The sequence below is a fragment of the Alligator sinensis genome, unplaced genomic scaffold, assembly GCF_000455745.1.
Source record: "Alligator sinensis unplaced genomic scaffold, ASM45574v1 scaffold1463_1, whole genome shotgun sequence".
NCBI lineage: Eukaryota > Metazoa > Chordata > Crocodylia > Alligatoridae > Alligator > Alligator sinensis.
This window is the reverse complement of record NW_005842628.1, coordinates 116,734-136,906: the sequence shown is the minus strand read 5'-3', so window position 1 is coordinate 136,906 and position 20,173 is coordinate 116,734. Positions and strand designations below refer to the sequence as shown.

General features: G+C 41.1%; 2 protein-coding genes across 8 annotated transcripts in view; both read right to left on the bottom strand.

The window, feature by feature from the left end:
• Nucleotides 1-5,205, bottom strand: part of UPF3A (UPF3A, regulator of nonsense mediated mRNA decay) — a 53,540-nt gene extending 48,335 nt beyond the window's left edge. Inside the window, exon 1 of one of the 3 annotated variants that reach the window (XM_025215178.1) lies at nucleotides 4,855-5,205. In XM_025215178.1, coding sequence (XP_025070963.1) covers nucleotides 4,855-4,935 — 81 coding nt within the window. In that variant the 5' untranslated portion in view covers nucleotides 4,936-5,205. The remainder of the gene's footprint in view (nucleotides 1-4,854) is intronic. The other 2 variants (XM_025215175.1, XM_006033393.3) reach the window with 2 other exon arrangements.
• Nucleotides 5,206-5,646: 441 nt separating this feature from the next.
• Nucleotides 5,647-20,173, bottom strand: part of CDC16 (cell division cycle 16) — a 37,224-nt gene continuing 22,697 nt past the window's right edge. For 3 of the 5 annotated variants that reach the window (XM_025215187.1, XM_006033388.3, XM_006033389.3), the window contains 7 exons: nucleotides 19,305-19,430; nucleotides 16,521-16,673; nucleotides 15,221-15,284; nucleotides 13,874-13,935; nucleotides 12,577-12,712; nucleotides 9,658-9,748; nucleotides 5,647-6,966 (listed from right to left, as the gene is read on the bottom strand). In XM_025215187.1, the coding sequence (XP_025070972.1) occupies nucleotides 6,701-6,966; nucleotides 9,658-9,748; nucleotides 12,577-12,712; nucleotides 13,874-13,935; nucleotides 15,221-15,284; nucleotides 16,521-16,673; nucleotides 19,305-19,430 (898 nt within the window). In that variant the 3' untranslated portion in view covers nucleotides 5,647-6,700. Of the gene's footprint in view, nucleotides 6,967-9,657; nucleotides 9,749-12,576; nucleotides 12,813-13,873; nucleotides 13,936-15,220; nucleotides 15,285-16,520; nucleotides 16,674-19,304; nucleotides 19,431-20,173 lie in introns of those variants that run through there. The other 2 variants (XM_025215188.1, XM_025215189.1) reach the window with 2 other exon arrangements.

The window sequence follows — 20,173 nt, the reverse complement described above, 5'->3', positions numbered from 1 at the left end:
CCGGCGGAGCGGAGGCTCCATGAGTCGCTTGACCCGCCCTCCACCTCCACTGCTGCCGCCGCCGCGCATAGGCCCGAACCCCGGCGCAGCCTCCCGCTCCGACTTCATCTGACTACTGCTGCAGCTGTTCCGCCGCGGAAAGGGGAAGGGGCGGGGGTGAGGGGCGGAAGAAAATATCGCGAGAATGGGCTCTGTTGTCAAGGAAGTCTCACGAGATCTCAGCGAGATGCTGGGGGGGCGCTCCCTCGGAATCCCGCCCCCACCCGAGCGCCGGCCGCACCCCAGCTCCTTGCCAGTACCTGGAGCCCCGTGTGAGGCGCGTCTCACGCCTCCCTCCCGCGTCCCGCGCGGGGTCAACTAATGTAACCCAAAATCCGCTCGTATGTTATAGTGGTGCTTCACTTTAATCATGGAAAATGGATTGGGGGTTACTTTTTTTAAGTCTGAAAATTGGGGATTTTTTTTTTTAATCAGAGAAAACCAGAATCCCTGTTCACCACCCTCTTCGGGAGAGTTTTTTCCTGCTGTCCAACCTCAGCCTCCCTTGCTGCAACTTGAGGCCGCTGCTCCTTCTCTCATCTGCCACCACTGAGAACAGTCCAGCTCCTTCTCTCTGTGACCAGCTTTGAGGGAGCTGAAGGCTGCTCTCAAATCCCTCGTCTCCTCTTCTCCAGAATAAGCCCCTTCCCTCAGTCTCTCCTAAGAAGTCCTGCCCCCCTCCCATCCCCCATCCACTGGACTCTCCAATTTGCCCACATCCTTTGCCGGGGGCAAACTTGGGCACATTACTCCAGATGTGGCCTCACCAATGCTGAATAGAGGGGAAAAAAAATCACTTCCCTCCATCTGCTGGCAACACACCTACCAATGCAGCCCAGTATGCTGTCAGTCTTCTGGGTGAGGGACACACTGCCCCCTCTTTTCATAGTAGGGGGAGGGACTAACTGATGCACTGTGGACATAAGGCCCCGACCCCCAATATGCATCAAATAAGCCAATTCCTGGCTTTGGCACAAGCAGCAGAGAACATCGAAGCAGCTGTGTCTAGAGCAGTGTTTCTCAACTTTTTAAGTAGCAAGAGAGAGATTCTTTACATCTTCCAAACTTGTGCATTATCCCAGAAAAACAGAGATCATCTTAAACACAAATTTGTACTATCCAGGAGCTGGTTACTGAGCTGGAGGGGTCCTTGATACGGCAGGTGGAACCTTTACCACCATTAACACATTTGATTGAAGGAGTGCAGGACAGTACCTTAGAGACTAACTTAAGCTTTCATAAGCAAATGCCTACTTCATCATAGCATCTGATGAAGTATAGCACCTACAAAAGCATCTCTCTGAACAAGTTAGCTTGCCCTGCTTTCTGCCTGACTTCAGACTAACACCATTAACTACCAGGCTCTAGTTATGATTTGGGTAGTGCAGAAAACAAGATCTCCTAGTGCCATGAAGATGCTGCATCAGACACAATGGTACTATGGGAGATGCAATGTTAGTGTCACCCTACTCAGAAATGAGAACACTGGTAGCTGTGAGACTATATTGTGGGTACTGGGTAATGCATGTAACTGCAAACGAGCTGGTTGTAAGGGAGATTCTTCTCAAGCCATTTTTTTCAGGGGCCAAATTACTGTCTTTCTGTCTTTTTAGTGCCAGAACCTAGCAAGCTCAGTCTAAAATTATGCCCCTTGCAAAGCTAGCGTCTTTTTTCACAAGGTGAAAGCATGTTTGAAGAGGACTACTCTGAGGTTGCAGTCTCTGCCCCTCCAAAGTCTGAAGAGGGATAACAGACCTCTCCTGCAAAGATGACTAATAAAAATCTCTCACACCTCTGTATTTTCCTTGGAGAACTACAAGCAAACAGCTCCTCTCTCAAGGACACAATCCCCATAATCAACATCTGGTATGCCCATAATTGAGGACACACCATCTGCAAGGGCAAGCAATAGAACATTTTTAGATTTTGGAGACTTCTTGTCTGCCATAAGGGCTAAACCTTGCACACAGCAAGTTTCTCAGATTTTTAAAAATGAAATGCTATGAAAAAAAAGTACTTGTCTGTCTTACATCACAGGAACATGTTTTATAGTGAGTGTGAAGCTCACTCACAAAAGTCTGACTCAAAGACAAAAGTTGATGCGAGGGCCTGTCAAAAATGACCTCAGATCCAGAGTTATAAAGACATTCAGGATGCAGATGTGGCTCAAAAAAAATCCAAGTTCAAATGCAGGGAGCTAACAAGCCACATGAGACATGGACACGTGAAGAACTTATCGACAGTTCCAGGTTCAAAGAGCTCTATCTTCTCAACATCCTAGGAAACAGAAGATTGGTACTTGTAATCCTAGCAAATAAAAGCTGTGAAACATCTGTTACAAACAGCATTCTGTTAATGTCTGTATCTTATTTCTGTTGCAGTGAAGGGAGAAAAAGGAAAAGCCACTAGATAAAACCTGAAGTCTAAGCTTTACTGGCTGTGAAGCTGTGTTCAGAGATAAAACCTGAAGTCTAAGCTTTACTGGCTGGGAAGCTGTGTTCTGGCATTAGATAACAGGATATTAGAGAAGAGGCTTAATACTGAAATCAGCTAACTAGCAAGTCAACTAACTTCAGTCAAGTTCTTCCGCTTACATTTACAACCAAGACAGCCATCTTACAATTTGTATAAAGCAGCAAATTGGCAACCTAGTCTATGGACCAGATTCGCCATGGAACCACTGGGTCCAACACAGAGATGCGGGACTTTGGCTACAGTGTGATTTGGGGTACTCGTCCCATGGCATGGTGGGGATGAGCAGACACTCTCCCCGTGCCAGTTCACAGACAAGTGGGTGTGACCACTGGGTCCTAACAAATGCCTGCCTGCCTCTGACTCAGGGTGAGTTAATCTGGCTCAGTTGGAAAAGAAGTGCCTACCTCTCATATAAAGAGTTTTCATTAATATGATTACTAAATTAATCTGCTCATTTGACTCCAATTCTACAGTGCATCTCATATGATTGATTTGTTGGTTTTGACTTGGTCATTGTAACACATTGCATAGCTTGATATTAATACTAAACAAATTAGATGTGGGGACAGCTACTAGAACATCCCATTCCCAGCTGGATTAGCAGCGTAGTCCTGGCAGCAGAGACAGCTAGTTTCCTCACAGACAGCACGTAAACTATGTAGGACTGTTAGGGAGAAGCTGTTCAGGGAACAAGCCAAGTGCAGAATAGCAGGTTTCCTGCTTGGGAAACCTTTTAGTAAACCAGCATGGATCAGCATCTTTCTGCAGTAGGCCAGCCATCAGCATCTGACTATAATTTCTGTTTGGGAGTAGCCACTTTAAGTTTACTTAGAAGTTCCTCTGGATTATAGGGCAATTGTTTTTTCTTTTAAATACTTTCTCTCATCTGGGGCAGGGTTCAATTGGGTTCACCCAATTCTGGTCTGAAGACGACTAAATACCTTAACCCAGTTCAGTTTCAGAATGGCTTTTACCTTCCTGGAACCACAGGACTACCATGCAACTGTTTGACCTGTCTTGATACCAAGAAATAAGAAAGGTTCTACGCAATTCAACTACCATTTGGTTCCTTAACAGTGCCAAGAGCAATTACTAAGAACCAGGTTCAAATAAGATTGTAGGAGCATAAATGTGAAAAACTTCTACTCAAATCAGAACAGTAGAATAAACAAAATCAACACACATAGAGAATTGGTAGGTAAACTTTCATGCGAAGTGAGTCTATTGGACAAAGGAATTCAGGAAGCGGCAGTATTAAAGGGCACAAGTAGAAACCAACTCAATGAAAAGAGAAAAGGAAATGTAGTAAGACACCAATTGAGCTAAATTGGGAGCTCTTAAATGACCTATCAAGGAGGAATCGCAGAAAAGTTGCTACTATTCCACCATGTTTCCATTATTCCTATAACATCTGGTTTTACATCCTACATAATGAGTTACTGTTCATTTTTATTTCTCATTCTGAACTTTCCCCAGCTTCCCCCTCACTTCAAGTTCCTTGATTAAAGCCATTCCTCAGTCAGGTCAACCTTGATCCCAAGTGAAGCTGATCCCTAGAGAAAAAGTTCCCTATCCACAATTACTAGCCAGTGATCAGACATCCAAAACTCTTCCCAGGAGCACCAATCTTCTGAGTCATCTATTAATTGTCATAATCTTCTCCTACCTTCTCTTGGGACAGGAAGAATCCCACTGAAAAAAAATCACTTGAACTTCTAGAAGTTTAAACAGCTTCCCTACACTACTGTAGTTGTCCTTTGCACCTGTCAGTGAGTAATTGTCATGTCATTTATGACTCACCTGAAGGCCAATTAATGTCTGCTCCCATGAAAATCCTCTTCAGTCTTAGGTCTATCCCATATCTTTGCTTCCAATATATAGCATTCCTTTCTGTTTTACAGGTTGTACCTTATAAGTGGTCTGATTATTATTAATCAGTGAATCACTGATTCCATAGAAATGCCTTTTCCTGGTATTTGTATCCCTGATACTTTTCCTTTTTATCCTTTTATGTATCCAATTACCACATTCTGTCTTTTTTATCTTCCTTGGTCCTTCCTCTATCCTTCTTGGGCTAAGATGATTCATTATCTCCATTCTCCCCACCCCTCTCTTTGAACGAGCTTCTTCTCTTTTCTCCCACGCCATCCCATCTTCTTTGTTTACCAACAAACTAAACCTCAATTCTATTTCACCTCCACCAGCTGGTTCCTTCCTTTGCCTTATTTTTAGTCACACGCTCTCAAGGGCTCCCCTGTTCTGAAGATCCAATCATCTTTTTAGATAGGCATCAGGTCTTTTGTTTGTATATGGAGCTTCATTTCTCCTTTCTTGCATTACCTGCTCAAATCCTATCTGACCTCCATCACTGCCTTGCCGCAGTTCCAGTCCTTTGACCACCTCTGTCAAGCAACACTTCATGCAGATATAGCTGGCATCAGAAACCTATTCAAGGATGATAAATGTCTCTACAGCTGTCACTTCCTATCATTCTCATTTCCGGTCTCATATCCAGTAACTCTTCCAGCTGCAATTGCCATCTGCTGCCCCTTACATTTAAAAAAAAAAAAAAATCTTGTGCAAAAGAAAAAACGAACAACACCAAATTCCCTTTTCCCATATCCTCTCAAAACTCCCAGGGGACCCAGATGCCAGTGAGAAAAGAACAAAGACCTCTAAAACCCTGCACAACAAAACCATCTAGCATACACTTAAAATTACACCATCTCCTACACAAACAGATCACATAAAATACAAATACCACCTGGGACCCACCACTACACACAAATGTAGTGATTATTGCTGAAGAGGGGCTGCTTCTTCTACAAAGTGCTCCTTTTCAAAGTCCCTTATGACCTATTAGACCTATGACCTAATGAACTTTTAGTCATACAAATCACCTTCCTATTTGAAGAAAAATTTTGTGAAGTATATTCGATGGTTCCTGAGCTCTGAAAGACTGGAGTAAAGTTAAGATTATATACTTCATCTGTTTCGTTCTTAGCTGTCCTCACATTAAACACAAAACTCAGTTAACAGGGAACCGATTGTTTAACTTAGACTTAAGCAGTTATGGATAGGGAAGAAGGGAGAAGTTTCATATAAAATGTGTAATATTCTTTTTAAGCAGAAGCATAGAAGGCCTTGCTAAGTTTATTGAATGATTTATGGTTTAGTCAGCATCTCAGTTCATGAAAGACAAACTTTGCTTCACTATTTTCAATGAACAAGTAGCATATTCAAAAGTAAAATACCACAGGTTTAGAGACTTCATAAAAACTGTACACACACTTCCCTTTTTCTTTTACACTCACTTATTTTGTCAAGGTAGAGAATTTCTACAGCCCTACAGCAGTACTATGTGGCTTGCATTGTGTTTATTGTCAAACTAACTTTTAAAAATAGTTCCAAGGGCATCACTGATTTCAGAAAATTGTAATCAGATGCAACTCAAAATTTCTTTGCTATTCCAAATATGTGCAATTCACATTTCCTGCCTAATCAGTTCTGCTTAAATTGTCTAGTAATATAGCATAGAAATACGAGTATGATTTTAATGAACAAAAGTGATTAAACAGGACAACACACATTCACTACCATGCTTTAAAAGCTTTGACATTAATTTAATATATACCAAATTCGATTGAATTGATAAAAAAAGGCTCTCCCTGAATGTAAGCAGGGGTTAAACAAAATAATGAAGATTGTTGCAATAATTCCTGTCTTAAAAGACTAAAATATATTAGCATCAAAACTCTAGTTATTTTTCAACAATTAATGGTATGTTCCTCACAGATGAGAGAAACCTTTGCAGCCACAACAACACTACAACAGGTCTCAGCTACTCAATTTGAAATGAACTGTAAACTATTTTAAGTACTATTTTTAAGCTTTCACAGTCTTAATGGCAGTCACAGGATACAGTAAACAGTTCTAAGAACAATACATGCATTTTACTTATTTCATTGTGTATGATTATTCTGTAGAAACAAAGTTTGAATTAACCTTTGGGAATTAATATTATATCATTCTTAAGGCAGGCATTACTTCCGGTGTTACATATAGAGTAGTTGGGTTTCATATAAAAATATCAAATTCCCAAATCCATGACAAGGAGAGGAAAAAAACCACAAAAATAAAGTGTGTTACAATTTGACAAAGATGAGATCTGTTCCAGTGTTTAGAGTCATGTGCTATGATCTGACATTGATGTTTCCAACATCATATCACTTTCATTCATTTCAATCTCAAAGGTTTCTTCTAATGGACGACTGGCATCTGTAGTTTTCTTCTGATGTGGTGCTTCCAATGTCACAATACCACTTTCAAACAGAGTCTGTCTTTCTATATCAAATTCCCTGAAATCCCAGGGAGGTGAAATAATGTTCTTTAATGTCTTCATGGTGTGAACATCAAAGTCATAACATCTTAATTTGTCTTTAATTTCTGTTCCTAAAAACACACAAAACGGTTACTACTCTCCAAGTGAATTTTGCAAAGATTACTATCTTATAAAATATTGAGTCTATCAGCAAATAACTGTGATACTTCAGGTGCTTATTTGAAACTGTTTTGGAAAGATTTAAAAAAAGATGTGCTGTTTCAACCATCAGACAGCTGTACAGTTCCCTGTTGTGTCCCACATCTGGCATGCTTAGAAACTACTGGGGCTGCAGGCTACAGCCAGCAATGTAGGTGAAACAACTAATTTGTCAGTTCCTTAAGACAGAGATGCAAACTTACAATCATACAGCTATATGGTACTTCAGGATATATTCTTTGCAATAATACATTTACAATATGAAAAATTAGAGAAAATGCTTGTCCAACCAATTTTCACACTGGCAAACCCATTCACTGATGCAAATAGCAACAGGTAGTAGACAGATGCTACTTTCTAACTGCACTCATGCTCATTACCATATGTCACAGTATATTAAATGAATAATTATTCACTATGGAGAAATGCCTAAGTCCAATACAACAGAAAAATTGTGCATTATGAAGTTGCAAGTGGAAAAATATTTCTGTATTTCACGAACATCTTAAAATTATAGGCATGTAGACTTTATTTTTCATTTGTATAATCCTGAATTTCCAGGTGAGGGGAGACAACAGATGTGTTAATCCTAACCCATTCCAAATGACAACTGTGATATTCATAGACTACTAAAAAACAAAACAAAACCAAAATTCTCAGACATATTTTTATCATTTGTGACCAACTCCTACACGTGGTATTACTTTTACACTTTGATTATTTTCAGGCTTCTCTCTAAACCCTAATAGTTAATATAATTTTAAACAAACAATCCCTGGTTGTCTCTTATGAAAAGATGAAACATTTTTTCTACTCTTTCCATTTTTAATGTGTTGTTTGCTTTTTCTCTCAAAATTCTTCATTCTTGTCTATAACTTGTTCCTTTATTTGAACCATCTCTGCCTTAAGCATCACTGTACTTTGTAAAATAGCTACAGAAATTATTTGTAAAAAGTGAGCTAAAATAAGTTATTTAGGTCCCTTCTACATGTTACATCTATGGCGCAATTACCTTGTTCACTGTGCAATAAATTTAGACTGGCTACACATGCAAATTAACTATCCCGCCTTAGAAGGTCCAAACAGCTATAAAGTTATGGCTTGAATATGTATAATAACTTTATAGCTGGTTTCTGTCCAGATTTAATTTGCACATGCAGGCAGTCTGTGAGGAGACTGCAGCGGCTGGGACTGAGAATCTGTGGCCTGATAGGACTCATGTTCCTGGCCGAGCCCTGGCAGGTGCAGGATTCTTGGCCCTGGCTGCATGTGGCCTTTTCAGCTGGAAGCCCCCTCAGCAAAGGGGGCCCCCAGCCATGGGAGCTTACTTATCTGCCAGTCCAGGGGGAGCCCAGAATCAGGCTCTCCCTACACTGGCAATAAGGCACGATTAGATCTAATGTGCGCTCCTACAACTCTGCCTCCTACCATGCATGTGTGGCCTGACACGAGGTGCCACTGTGTGGATCACACGTTAGATCCAATCACGTCTTTAGCTACGTGTGTAGAGGGCTTATGTTAACCTATAAGTGTGAATATCTACCCTGACTTCTAAAATAAGCTTCCCTAGTGTCACAACCCAATTAACTTGTGCCCATGCCACTGAGCAAGAGATCCCATTCAAATCATCTTCATTTGACTATTAAGGGTTAAAAGACTTCCCTGCCAAGAAATTCCTTGAAACAAAACGCTGGTGGTGTACTACAGATAATTGGTCAGCTGAAATAAAATGCTGGGGGAAACTATATATAATTGGTCAAAGATAAACGTAAGCTCCTCACACGTAGCACACACGTAACAGGTAGAAAAACCTAACCCACTACCTTGTAACTTGAGGAGACAAAGAGATGCCACCTGCCAAAAATTAAAGATTCCATATAACGGTTTACGATTGGGCATCTCTGTCAAACACCTCTGCCTATAAATAGTTTAACGGTTTCCGCCCAAGTCGGAGAGCTCTGGGGATCTCACAGGAAACACCTGTGCTTGTCACCAGAGAATTGGGAAATTGATCAATTCCTAATCAATCACCCCGTCAGCGTACGTCATTTAACTGCGTGCGTATAGTTGACTCTGTAACCGAAGCGGTAACGGAACAAAGGCTCGCCTGCGTCGTCCATCACTATCTAGGCGACGTAAGTAAACAAACTCCTGTAACCTACACGCGTCTGTGCCTGGTTAATTCCACTCCATCCATCACTACCCGCCTGCCGAGCTCTAAATCTAAACACTCCGGTGTGAGTCAGGCGGCTGCCGGCGGCTGCTCTGATTCACGACACCTAGAAGTTCAGCAAGTGGTAACCAAACACGCCATCATATTGGAGTAAATATTTTCCAGTATTCTGGATAGGCTTTACAGTATTTTACGTACAAAATTCTATGTCGGTTTTTGACCCTTACATTAGCTTCTTCCCACTAAGATGTAACTGCCTTTTGGGGGGAGCGGGGCAGGAAGATTCAGCAGCAGCTGGACTTTGGAGGGAATTTTTCTGCTGGGGTACTACTGTAGCACTAGAAGATTTTTTATTTAACGAACATTAACAGGTCTTTTTTTTTTTACTGCTCATATTGCTCTCTTATATAGTAATAAACAACAGAATTACCGATGTAAGCTTCGGAATCACCAATGTACATTTCTATGCAATGTCCAAGCATGGTAACAGAAAATGTATCATCCCTCCTAAGACCAAGTGCCTGTAAAAAGATACAGAATGTTCAGCATCAGAAATAAATATTTACATCATGACAGCTAAATTAACCTTTTGTAAAACTGATCCTCACTATGAAACAAAGGTTCCCCTTCAACCAAGATGATGAATGAATTTAACTGGCCAGAAAGGTACTAAAATTAATAATTAAAAAAAGCCCAAAATCCAGTTACAGTGCACTTCCCTTCTGTTCTACTCCATATACTACAGTGCAATCTTTCATGCACTATAAAGGAAGACTAACAAAATATGTTATTCAAAGCTTTTAAGGTAAGTATTTGTGAACAAGTGTCCCTATAGATAAAATGGACTTCATTTATATGCAGCTCAAAAAACATAAATTAAGATAAAGCCAATGCTAAATAGCGTCCAGGATTAAGGATAACAAAAAGTCCTTTTTCAAATATATTGGGAGGATGAAGGCGGCGCCGGGTAATGTGGGGCCCCTGCAGGATATGCGGGGCAATCTGGTGGTTGCGTCAGAGGATAAAGCGGATCTCTTTAACCAATTCTTCACCTCCGTTTTCTTGTGCAGGGAACGGGACTTCCCTGCTGTGATAGAAGCCGGACGCGAGGGGATCGCCTTCAGACCTCAGGTTGGGGAGGACCGGGTTAGAGAGCTTCTGGAGGGGCTGGACGCGTTCAAGTCAGCGGGTCCGGATGCTCTCCACCCCAGGGTGCTGAGGGAGCTGGCTGGGGTTATTGCAGGGCCCCTGGCACGGCTCTACGAGCGATCGTGGTGCTTGGGCCAGGTGCCAGACGATTGGAAGGTAGCTAACGTGGTCCCCATCTTCAAAAAAGGGAAAAGGGAGGACCCGGGCAATTATAGGCCCGTCAGTCTTACCTCAATCCTGGGGAAGCTCTTTGAGAAGATCATCAAGGAGCACATTTGTGATGGGCCGGCATCCGAGATGATGCTCAGGGGCAATCAGCATGGATTTATTAGGGGGAGATCATGTCAGACCAACCTGATTGCCTTTTATGATCAGGTCACAAAGGCCATGGATGCAGGTGTCGCGGTGGATGTAGTCTTTCTGGACTTCAGCAAGGCCTTTGACACCGTCTCTCACCCCATCCTAATTAATAAACTAGGCGACTGTGGCATAGATGCCTACACAGTCAGATGGATTGCAGATTGGCTGAAGGGTCGCACTCAGAGGGTGGTGGTGGATGGATCATATTCGACTTGGGGGGAGGTGGGTAGTGGAGTCCCCCAGGGCTCGGTCCTGGGGCCTGCGCTGTTCAATTTCTTCATCAGCGATCTTGATGTTGGGGTGGAGAGCAACCTGTTTAAATTCGCTGATGACACCAAAATTTGGGGGGAGGTGAGCACGCTAGCAGGGAGAGAGAGATTGCAGAAGGATCTGGATAGGTTACAGGGGTGGGCAGACAGGAACAGGATGCGTTTCAATACGGACAAGTGCAGGGTGCTGCACTTGGGTAGTAGGAACCAGCAGCACACTTATACGATGGGGAACTCCCTACTTGAGAGCATGGAGGCGGAAAGGGATCTTGGTGTCATTATTGACTCCAAGATGAACATGGGCCGACAATGCGAGGTCATGGTTGGCAGGGCTAACCGGACCTTGTCGTGCATCCACAGGTGCATCTCGAGTAGAGCCAGGGAGGTGATCCTCCCCCTCTATGCGACGCTGGTCAGGCCGCAGCTGGAGTATTGTGTCCAGTTCTGTGCGCCCCATTTCAGGAGGGATGTGGACAACATGGAGAGGGTCCAGAGGAGGGCCACCCGCATGATCCGGGGACAACAGGGCAGACCCTACAGTGAGAGACTGCGGGACCTGAACCTATTCAGCCTCCACAAGAGAAGGCTGAGGGGGGACCTGGTGACCGTCTATAAACTCACTAGGGGGAACCAGAAGGGTTTGGGGGAGACGCTGTTTCCCCTAGCCCCTGCTGGCATAACAAGGAGTAATGGGCACAAGTTGATGGAGAGGAGGTACAGATTGGACATCCGAAAAAACTACTTCACAGTTAGGGCGGCTAGGAGCTGGAACCAACTTCCAAGGGAGGTGGTGCTGGCCCCTACCCTGGGGATCTTTAAGAAGAGGCTGGATACTTACCTGGCTGGACTCATTTGAGTCCCGTTTTTGTTTTTAGGGTGAGTGGTTTTTTTGTTTTTTTTTTTTGGGTCGGGCTAGAAGAGCCCTGGCGGGGGGTCGGGCTAGAAGATCTATTAGGTCCCTTCTGACCCTGAAACTATGAAACTATGAAACTATGAAATACATGTAACACTAACTGCATGGTAAAAAGAAACCCAGCAGAACAGTTACTCTGTCAAATGAACCACTCACTACAATCTCAGGATATTCAAAATTAAGGGCTTAGAAAGTCAAATATTTAAGTACAGAAATCCATTAGCAATCAAAAGAACCCTAATTTTTAACCTTAACCATTATAAAGGCGTTTTAGGGGTTTTGAAGCCCAAATTAAACTAATTAAAACTACTTAAAAATATTTTTTCCTCATGATCACTAAAACTGGTTCATATATAACCTTTTCTTGTTATATAAATTCTATATTTCAATTAGTTTTAAATGTCTGAGAAGCATCTGTTTAATTTATTTGGGATAAAAAATAAACCCTGGAAGGTTCTATTTTAGCCTAATTAACATATGACTTGGAAAATGAAACAAAATTAATTCTGTATTCAAAACCTGCTCTAAGTTGGAGAAGAATACATTTATTTTTCACATACATAATTTTTCATGAATTTCTATATTAAATGCAAAAGAAAATTTAACCTTAATTCCGGATCCGTGAACAGTACCACCTTAATATAAAGCACATACATACCGTATGAAAATAGTCAATTGCACTTTCAAAATTGCCCATGAGACTGTGTATGTATCCAATGGCAGAATAGGTAGAGGCATTCTGAGGAATCAATACTAGAGCCTGCCGATGATATTCTAATGCTTCTTCATACTTCCTGTTAAGTTTAAGTATGGCATATATTAGTAAGTTTTCTGGTGCAGAGGGTCACTGAATTATATTCGTACGTCAGGTATCCAGGTTGTAGCCGTATTGGTCTAGAGGAAAAGGCAATCATCTCTACAATGAGTCCTGATTGCCTATATTCATATTTCATCTGACACAATAATATCCTGGCCTAAAGCCATTAGCCTAGGCTAACAATATGAAATAATTAAATTATTGCTTCATATTTGCAACATAAAGGAATACATTACATGCTTTCATGATAATCATGATATTATTCAGGGTAACTGAGAAATCAGTTTTTCCTTAAATTCAAGGCTTTAAAAAACTTTATGCATGAAAAATCTTTGAGAAGAATAGGTTGTTTAAATCCACAGCCAATGCGTGGAAAGAATGTCTTTCTACTGAAAAGCACATTGCACATGCACAACTGCAGCTGGCTGCAAAATGGTAGGTGTTGATGATTATCAGCTTGTGTAGCAAACTGTTGTAGAGGTCTAAATGTTGCAGCATCAGCTTTAATCTTTCTTGCTATTTGGATATGGCCATTATACAGAGTAAGCAAGAGCATCAAAATTATTTCAGTCCTGCTACTGCCATTGCTCAGGCTGCTGTGGTGGAGCAGACAATAATGAGTATGTTACTCTCTGCTTCTAATTCTGCCTTCCGGGAGTAGGCAATAACATGACATTTATCAAAATAAATATCTTGACATTATTGGGATCATGATGGCTTTTAAAATATTTTAAAGCTTTCAACAATTATAGAATTCTTTAGTTTGCTTCGTATAGATTTACATGCATCCACAGTTCCCTTCAAGTATCCTATCCTTTCTTGAATTTAGGATGAACAAGAATTAACTGTATATTTTAATTATTAATTTTAGACCCCAAAGAATACAAGAGCATGCATACTTATAGCTGGTCTGCATTATGATTTGATGTCATTTCCACAGTAAGAAAAACTTTTGTACATAATTTTCACATGAAGAATTTTTTACCTAGAGTGACATGCTTGGGAACATTCTCATTTACTATAAAACATCCTTTTATAGTGCTATCACAGTGTAATTATGAAGTGAACCAATGTAGCGTATGACTTTACAGTGTATTAGGTAAATGTAGCCTTAAAACATTTCAGTTTTTCAACTTACTTCAGCTTTCTACACACGTGTCCTAAGTTGTTCAATAAAGGCTCCCACTTGTCAACTGTTACCTGAAAAATATTCCATCAAACCTATTAGCATATGCTTGGCAACCTTCATGTAAATCTTCCTGTTACTGTCACTAGAGAAATCAACATAAGTCAGTGGGTCCCCAATCTTTATGCAGTTGACCTTATTTCTAACACAAGCCCAAACACTACAACAACGGAATTTCCTTGGGACTCTCAGTCCCCTTTGAGTGTCACAATCCCCAATTAGAAAAGAGGTGATATAAGCATAGAAGACAATATATATCCATGAACAATGAAAAGGTGACAAACATTTTAAATTTCTTTAATATTAAGCATACCTTCCCTACGGCCAAAAAAGCATTTTACAGGTAAAATTAGCAAAAATGTCACCCAGTGAACTACTTATTTACTTAATGTGAGCCTTCTTCCCCAGTTTAATTGTATTTTACAGGTTCTTGCATTTCTTATACTTGTAGGAAGACTAGTGCATCCTAGCGCATCTTTCCTAGTATCTGTTTGTTCTTTGAAGACATCCAACAACATTCTCATAGACATACAAGAACATAGAGGAAAATTTCATTTTGATGTTAGACCCTAACCTATCCTTTTAAATAGCATACAAAGTCCCAGAGCTTTATTGCAGGCAGTGTAAGTACAAATGCTATTCTTGATTCTTACAATTGTCTAATGTTTGGAAAAGTGAATATCTGTATTACTATTTTGCTGCAATGAGTAATCTGTGTTAACAGTAATGTAGATATGAAAAGAATGGTCTATGACAGGGATCAGCAATGTTCAGGCGTGGTAGGCTGAAACTACCCAACAGGGGTAAGATGGGGCAGCATGTCTAAATGGGGAACTACTGCTTCTCTCACTACCCAGCCACAGTGCAGGCAACTCCCACCTCCACAGTGTTACTGCTGAAATGTCACTGCTGAAGCCCCGGCTTGAAAGATCTGGCCAGCAAGCTGTAGGTTGCCAATGCTTAGCCTAGAAATTAAAACTATGACCGGGAGTCAGACCTAGATTCTGCTTCCCACTGTATCAGAGGCACACATTATAATGTATTGCTTTCTGATTTCATCCAGAGGCTTGTTCTACATATCATGGGAAAAGCTAAAACAGAATATGTGATAGTATCCTCATGTTTTAAAGAATGCCGAAATTGAATGGCCAAAGGCTTATATTGTTGGGAAGGGTCATGTTTTAGAACTTGTTTAATTTATTTTAATGTTCCATTTATATAAAGCAGAATAATACAAGAACCTGGAATTTTAATAAATACTTCAATATGAAATTAAATACACTTTAATTTAGCACACACCTCATTTCCAATAGCTTTGATTTTCTCTAATGCATCAAGAAACCACTTCTCTGCAGTTTTCCAGCTAAAATAAATACATAAATACTGGAATTATAAAGTAGCTACTGCATGATTCTAATAAACAGTTCTTTCCCCTTGAAACTGTGAAAAATCTGTAATAGAAAAATAAGTTACTTTTACACTGTTCGTTACAAATAACTATTCTCATAAATTAAAGGCAAAATCCACATTTAGCAACACCTTGTCCAGAAAGGAATATTAAGTTAAATCTGATGCACTGAACAAGAATTAAAAAAGAATACAGTCCAAGGACATGCATTAAATTCTTCATCCCACACATCCCCAACTAAAAAGGTGACTCAAGTAAACATTCTTTTTATATTTGTTCATCTCTGCAGAATATTTGTGATACTTCCTGATTTGCCAAGTTTATTATATAATACTTTATTCCAGGGTTGTCAAATATATATGGCTCATGGGTCAAATCCAGCCCACAGCGTTACCTGAAGTTGGGGGTATGGAGCCTGATTCAGAACTGGCTCACCTTACAGTTCCCAGATACTCTCTACTGGCACAACCCACAACAGCTGCTGCTGACCCCATGGACCTAGCCTAAGGGGCCCTGAGGTCTGGATCTGGCCCAGTGTGAGTTTGACACCATGCTTTATTCTAAGACAAATACGAGTTCAAACATTTAGTTACCTTTAGCATGAAATCAAGAGACAGCTGACTGATTTCTATGGACCTCACTGCATGGGATTTTGCATATATTCAATCTGAAATCATTATAAGCATTATTGTACCATATTAAAAAAAATAGAATATGTTCTGAGCTGTTGCATGGTAATGCTTACTATGATCTCAGCCCACTTTGGACAGGTCTAGAGCCAGCAGGGTCCTCCCCCCTGCCCCAGGGTACTAACCCTAGCACTGGGTACTGAAGCTCACATGTCTGTCTGTGAGAACATGTAACTCCCAATGTTTAGAGCCTGTGCCCTGCCTGCAATATTCCCCCCATTGCCCAGCTTGGAAGTGTCTGCCTCTGGCATGCTGGGGCCAGCTAGGTCCCTGCCACTGGCAGTGGAAGTCACAGGAAGCCAAGCCCAGGAGAGGGTGTCACTCCTGCTCCTGGATTCATGAAGTGAGTAAGGTCTGTGCTGCTGGCAATCTTGAACTGGCTCTGATGCAATGCCAGGCAGTCCCAGCTCCTGCACTGCACCCGAGTCTTGAACTTGTATTATCTCCATGGTGAGCTGAACACATTACTTAATAAAATAGACCTATTTATTCCATTACTTACTCTCCATTTTGAAAAGCAACCACTCCGACTTCATGCATAACAAAAGGATCTTCAGGTGCGATGCTTAAGGCTTGGCTGAAAAACCTTTCGGCTAACTTTGAGTTGTTGGTCAAACCATACTCCAGTCCAATGTACAGCATTGGCAAGTGACAGCTACAAGACAACAGAACATTTCATATATTTATTACTCAGCATGGAAAATGTTTGCAAAAATCTTATAAACTGCATCACAAACTTAAATGTTTTCAGTATATCTTAAATAATGAATATTAAAAAATATTTATCATGTAACACTACCATGCAAAGTGGATTCCCAAAGTCCTATCCTGAAGGGTTATTTTCTGAGGAAAAACAGCCCACTCCAGCTAGTTAACAAGAAAAAATTCATTATGTTTAATAGTATTTTAGTCTGGAAATCACTGTGGATATTTTCCTAACTTTCCCCAAATTAATTCTGAGTTTAATCTAGGTATTTTTTTTCACCTATAAACTGAAAAAGATAGATGGACACTGATAATCCTGTAGTTAGTATTCCATTTCATAGATGTAACACCTCAGCCTCAGGACTAGAGGGGGAAAGGTATGCATTTACTGAAACAATTCTTGTTTAAGTACACAGCGCCATCAGGACTTTGGTAGTAGCAGTTCCAAAACTGATCAATTACAACCATTGTCATGGCTTCTAATAGTAAATGTGGGGTTGCTATTATAAGCTTTGAAAATAAGGGAAGCTAGCAAGTTTCAGGGCTGCTATTTGTCCTTATTTTAAAGCTTCTAATAGCACCCTCCCCCCCCACCCCCAGCTGCCTAGCTCTCAAGGCTTCTAACAGCAGCTCTTCAACAGTTGCTTTCTGTTCACTATTTCTGTCACGAGGCAAACTACTATTATACTCACAATGCAAAGCAAGAGCGGGCCTGAAAAATGCTATGCGCTTAAAAAGTTTAAGAACTCCACCAGTATGTGGGTAACTGAAATCTGTTATAGTTTAAGCCAGTGGTGCTCAACCTTTGGCCCCATGGACCAGATGAGGAGCACAGGGCCAGTCTGCGGGCTGCTGTTGCCTGATCCCAGGATGGATCCCAGGGCTCAGCGCCAGGATTGGACCTCACACTGCTCCGTGCACTTGACTTGATGCACAGGGCCACAGCCCACAGGACTCCCCACAGACCTGAAGGATGGATGATGCCGTGTCGGGGGATGCAGGTTGAGCACGTCTGGTTTAAGCAACAGGCAAAAAAATTATGACTGGCATTGTCACACAAATAAGTTAGTTATGTAATTATCCAATGTATGCATGCAAATAGACTACACTACACTGTATCCCCAAATGTTGCATGTATACAAGGATCCATTAATCTACTATTATTTTTGTTTGCTACTACCTCTGGAATAAAACGGAACAGCTATTCAACTGAATAGCAGCTTCTAATATGCAATGAAATATAGGAGATTCACATAAAACTTCAGGGGAGTTTCATTTACCTAATTTATATTCTGCTTATTTTAAACTGGGCCAGGAAACAAAACTGTGCAGCCAACCTTAATTTTTCTCTTTTTATACATCCATCCCAAATAAGAGGCACACTGTATGCAGTTATGAAATTATAATCATATTATGATACATACAGGAAGGAGCGCAATTAACATCCCACGTGCAGCCATACATCTGACAAAGTCTAACATGAAAGTGCATGATTTTACAACCTAAACAACCAATTTTAACATAACCCTATGTTAAAAAAAAGTCCTAGGTTGCAAATTAATTTAAAAGATAAAAGATTTTTTTTGAAGTGTTGCATGCAGCCATGAAATTCCTTTTAAGCATCACTTGCAATAGAGCTCAAACTCCAACAGCACAGTATAGACTGCTTCAAACTAAATCAATAGTGCTCTATCTTTTTGTCCTGTGGGCTGAATGGGCGGTGCCGGGTCTGTTCACAGGCCAGAGCTGGCAGATGGACTGGATCTGGTACACAGAGCAGCTATGTGAGCAGCCCAGCCCCAATCCAGCCACAGAGGGGGAGGGGGAGTGGCCCAGCTCCAATCCAGCCTTGTAGGGGAGAAGGAGGTATGGTCCAGCCAAAATCCAGCTGCACAAAAGAAAGGGGACCTACCAAGCCCTGACCCAGCCAACTTGGGGTATGGGAATTTAGCAGTGGGGAGGGATGGCAGTATTAACTGTCACTGCTTCCCACCTCCAAATCTTCTGACCCATGGGGAACCCCATGTGCCATGGCTCCACAGGCTGGGTTTGGCCCATGGGCCAGAGGTTGAGCATCTTGAACTAGACAAAAAGACCAACTAGATAAGCTAGAGGCAGGAGAAGATTTATCCCAAATGATTAGAAAAAGGCAATGGGGGTTCAGTACTAGGTCTTGTCAGAGAGACCTTGACTCTCTCCTGCTAATTCAGAAATGAGTGAGCTCTTGCTTTATGCTGTATCCTCAACATGTGGGTCTGGGCTGAATATCTTGCATTAAATCCTAGAAGTCAAAGTGAGTACAGTATGTAGAAAATAGAGAAATCGTGTTAACCACAGGAAATAAGTCCCATTTAGACGAGAAACCAGTGAGAAGAAACACTCAGACAAAAATGATGTACTCAACGTGTACCAGAATTTGAAAAAAAGTTCCTATTCTTTTCCTGTCTTGTTTTCTGTTTAGCCCTAAATGTATTTTTACTGGTAAATGAAGAGAACATACCCCTACAATACTTTTGGACAGCTTTTTAAACTTCCCAGAATTTCATTTCATATAAAATAGCACAATCCACTTCTGACATACCCTTTCATCAGTTGTGCTGCTGTGAAGTAGGCAGCCATTGCTTGGTCATGCTCACTCTCAACTGCGAATGAATGCCCATATGCTATCCATGCAGGTCCATAGGTTCTCTCAAGTGTAGTGGCTTTGCTAAAAAACCAATCAAATGATTATACTAATCAAAAATGAGTAAGAGTAAAGCTATTTGTGTACCTGCACATTTTTCTAAAGTGTTAAGTTTTTAACAATGAGGTTGTATTTAGAATTCTGATAATCCATTGTTACGATTAGTTCTTGTCACTTTAGGGGATTAATTGTTTTATTCCTTCTATCCCTCAGTATGAGCAAACTTTATTGAAATGAAGGCTCTATTTAAGTCCAAGAATCTGATCTGTTCAGGAAACTGACCATGCCACTCGAAGAATGTGTAAAGGATATACAGGACTAGGACTACCCAGCCTGAAATGCTGATGAATCACAGATTCACACTTGAAAAGGCAAGTTCTGATGAGAGGAACGCTTCTGTAATTTCAGAGATTCGTAATTCTGGGATGCTCTGCAAAGTCACTGTAGTTGAGAAATTTCTCAGATAAGCATGTGTTTTCCATTTTCCTGCCCTGCTGTTTCCTAAGAGAGTGCTTATGTAAAACTCCGAAGGGGCATATTTCTGATGAATCACAGATTCACACTTGAAAAGGCAAGTTCTGATGAGAGGAACGCTTCTGTAATTTCAGAGATTCGTAATTCTGGGATGCTCTGCAAAGTCACTGTAGTTGAGAAATTTCTCAGATAAGCATGTGTTTTCCATTTTCCTGCCCTGCTGTTTCCTAAGAGAGTGCTTATGTAAAACTCCGAAGGGGCATATTTAAGCAACTGAAGGCTTGGGGGGGGGG